General features: G+C 40.2%; 1 protein-coding gene across 1 annotated transcript; it reads right to left on the reverse strand.

The window, feature by feature from the left end:
- Positions 1-2,800: 2,800 nt before the first annotated feature.
- On the reverse strand, positions 2,801-3,697 carry LOC105805768 (chromosome unknown open reading frame, human CXorf21). The gene has a single exon (XM_012638723.1). It carries the CDS (start codon positions 3,695-3,697, stop codon positions 2,801-2,803), a length of 897 nt encoding a protein of 298 aa, XP_012494177.1.
- Between the last annotated feature and the right edge of the window lie 257 nt (positions 3,698-3,954).

The raw sequence follows: 3,954 nt of genomic DNA on the forward strand, positions 1-3,954 counted from the left end.
GTTAATTTACTCCTTGAGGAGAAAACCTCAATAGCACTTTTTTTTCTAGTAGATTTATCTGGTTTTCATATTGATGGTCTTTTACTTCCACCACCAGATGCAGTATCCATTGTGACCAAAACTTATTTATCCATGGAATGAATAGTAATTGGCTGCCTAATATGTGCAAGTAATGTCTGGGATGTAGAAAAACGTGAATAAATCAAAGCTTATGTTCTGGGTGGGAGTATGTGCAAATAAATAGTATATGAATGGCTGGGTGCGGTGGCTCACACCTGTAATCCTAGCACTCTGGGAGGCCGAGGCGGGAGGATCGCTCAAGGTCAGTAGTTCGAGACCAGCCTGAGCAAGAGTGAGACTGCGTCTCTACTAAAAAATAGAAAGAAATTAATCGGACAATTAAAAATATATAGAAAAAATTAGCCGGGCATGGTGGCGCATGTCTGTAGTCCCAGCTATTTGGGAGGCTGAGGCAGAAGGATCGCTTGAGCCCAGGAGTGTGAGGTTGCTGTGAGCTAGGCTGACGCCACAGCACTCGCTCTAGCCAGGACAGCAGAGTGAGACTCTGTCTCAAAAAAAGAAAAAAAAAAATAGTATATGAAGCAAAACACTACAAAGGGAAAATAAAGAAATATGACATACAAATTAATGAGTTGACTTCCCTTGGAGTAGAAAAACAGTCTTTAATGAGACAAATGCTGTGGTCGACAGGAGAAAGCAGGTGACAGTATTATAGTTACGACCCAGGGTGTTCAAGTTACATGGAACTGGATTCAAACCCAGTTCTACCACCTACTCTGTGTCCTTGGACAAATTAACTTCCCTGAGCCCAGCTTGTTCATCTGTAAAAAGGGAATAATAATTTACTTTCTCTCTCACAAGGTTATTACGAGGATTATATAAGATAATTCAAGCAAAATGCTTAACGTATGATGCTAGACACATAATGAACAATACGTTGCAGCTATTATTGTGATATATTTAAAGCAATGAATAACATTTTTAATAATGATTTCAAAATCAGGTTTTCTTACACAATAAAGTTGTAAAAAAAATTCAAAAAATGCATATTCATGCACTCTACAAATACAAATACTGAGAAATGTAGAGGATTGCTCTTCCCGTATGGCTCCTTCGGGGTGAGGAGCTCATCCCCCCAGCAGCTGCTTGGAATATGGTTGCTGAGGACTCACAGTTATTCCCACTTTGGGAATCGTCCTCCAGCGAACTGCCTCAGCTAAACTTACACCCACTCCTGGTAGATGCTGGAGTACAAAAGTCCACCTCTTGTTTCAATTTGTAACCATTTTGAAGGATCACCTAGCTCCAGAGCTCCCTGTGAGATGGGCTGAGGCCTCTGTGTAAACCTCTTCTGCTTCCTTCACTCCATCACAGACATTGACCCTAACACCGCGGCTCAAGAAACTTACTCACCAATCTTCATCTCAGAGTCCACTTCCCCAGTGAACCTGAATTAAGCCAAGCAACCACTGTACGGACGAGGCACTCTTATCAAGCTGGGTGGGCAAAATTCTTCTGTGAAGGGCCAGATAGTAAGGGCTTTAGGCTTTGGTGGGCCATATGTTTTCTGTCACGTCTACTCAAGTCTGCAATTCTAGTGGGAAAGCAGCCATGCATAACAAATGGTCATGGCCGTGTTCCAATAAAACTTTATTTTATGGACAGTGAATTTGAATTTTATATGATTTTCATGTCACAGAATACTGTACTAATTTTGTTTTTTTTTCAACCATTTAAAAATGGAAAAACCATTTCTAGCTCATGGGAGTTCAAAAACAGTCAGCAGGCTACTGTTAGCCAATGGGCCTTAGTTTACCAACCCCTGAGTTAGAGGAAAAGGGTAGAGCAGTGAATCCTTTGTGAAGCCACCATTCTAGTGAATGAGTTTACAGAATTTGATATAATGGGACTCTAGGGCTTGTAACCTTATTCTGAGGCTATGAAAGACCCCAGGTCAAGAGGGCATGGAGAAAAGGAAGAGAAAAAAAATGGGAAAAAATAAGATTCATAATTTTTTTTGAAGTTTAATACCACCAAGAAAATCATACACAGCAAAATAAAACTAAGTGGTTTAATGTTTACTATGTGGTATTTTCCATTTAGAAAACTACATCTCCACCAGTAAACAGAAGTAGAAGATTTGAGTGGCTGTTTTGTGGCTGTAGCTGTAGCTAGATAATCATATAAAAATAAAAACGCAATTGCAACTTGCTGCAGTTTTAATATTTACAAAGAATATCTTTATATGATCTACTGATACAGAATAGATAAGAGATATAAACATATATTTTTTAAAGTGTTTTGAACCTGTCTTTCTACCCAAATATAGCAGCCTTCTACAGTCCATTTCCCTTGAGAAAAAACAACTTAGAGGAATTTATTTGGGTAACAAACATACTCTTAACTCTTTACCCTGAAACCTTCTGGTTTTTTAGTTTTGCCATAGTGTGTTTCTTTCTTACTTGGCTTATCATCTTTTTCAGTTTCTATATTCCTTCAAATGAATCATAACCTTTTCTTTTTTGATCATTTTTATTTTTGCTTCACTGCTGTACAAACCTCTCTTTGAAATCATTCCTTACGGCTCCTTTTCCCACATTCCTTCAACATGTGTAATATTATAAGATTTCCCCTTAATTCACACATGACTTCCAGCCGACCTTTACTTCTCAAACTCTTAACGCCCCTTCACCACCCCCTCCTGCACATTCTCAGAATCAATGAACAAAGTGTTGCTTTGGGTTTGAGTAAATGAGAGACAGGAATGGAAGCACGCTCTCTATGGGTTTACATTGCTATACTGAGAAATATGGAGACTAGGAGTGCTGATTTCAGTTGACGCCAACTGTAATAGGCGGCTAATGACTATATCCTTGGCTTTTGAGGTCTCCAGGTTCTTCTCTCTAGACACTTGAAGACTGATTTGGTCCACACTGGTCATGATGAGTTCAGACGCCAGAATCTGGGTAGGAGAACTGTCATGATACATGGTGTCCATAAAGTACTGTTTATATAACTCCACGACCTTCTGCTCTAGGTACTCATTCAACACTGCATTAGAAATAGGCTTCTGCATTTGCAGGCTGCTTTTCTCTTTGATGCTGGTTATTCTCCAGTAGGATGAATACCGCTGGATAGGTTTTTGGGGAAAGTGGCTGGGCTGAGTGGAAATGGAATCTTCCATAGGCAAAGGAATCTCAGACGACTTTAGCAAAGGTCCATATTCAAAACTGCTCTCAGGGGGAAAATCTGTAGTCACTGAATTAATGGCCATCACCTGGCCCCCAGCAATATGTAGGTCGTTGTAATTCTTGCAAATACTTTTGCAGGAAGGTGGAACCAAGTATGTCTCTCTGCTGGGGTCTCTACATATTTCAACTGCAGCCAAGTTTGGGCTTTCAAACACAGGATTGGGGTTTGTCTGCAGCACTGTGACTCTCTGACTTGTGCTACGTTGGCTCTCTCTTGAATGCACTGAAGAAATAAACTCGTCGGAGGATTTGCAGCTCACATAGAGACTTCTGACTTGTGTTTCATCCACAGAGGAATAGGAAAGAGCAGCAACAGAATTTGTCTCCTCTTCCCTGTTTCCAGCCACCTGTTCATTATATGATGCACAACTCCAATGGATATCATTCCAGTAGGCAAGTCCACTGAGATACCCTTCTGACAGCATTCTGGAAAGAGAGTTGATGAGTAACAATGGAGAAAAAGAAGACTAGAATTTTAAAAATTGGCAGTTGCTATAGCAACAAAGTATAGGGCAATGAACAAATTCATTTAATTCATTCACCAAACCATTACTGATTGTGTGCCTGCTGTGTACCAGGACTGTGGCATGCGCTGGAGATATTAAGATGAAAATGACACAGTCCCATCCTTCAGGAAGCTTCCCACTATGGGAGGAAATAAACTGGATACAAACAATTCCAA

The sequence above is a fragment of the Propithecus coquereli genome, unplaced genomic scaffold (assembly GCF_000956105.1).
Source record: "Propithecus coquereli isolate 6110/MARCELLA unplaced genomic scaffold, Pcoq_1.0 Scaffold132, whole genome shotgun sequence".
NCBI lineage: Eukaryota > Metazoa > Chordata > Mammalia > Primates > Indriidae > Propithecus > Propithecus coquereli.

Coding starts and splice junctions, on each gene's coding strand:
- LOC105805768 (XM_012638723.1), bottom strand. CDS start 3,697: ATGCTGTCAGAAGGGTATCTCAGTGGACTTGCCTACTGGAATGATATC.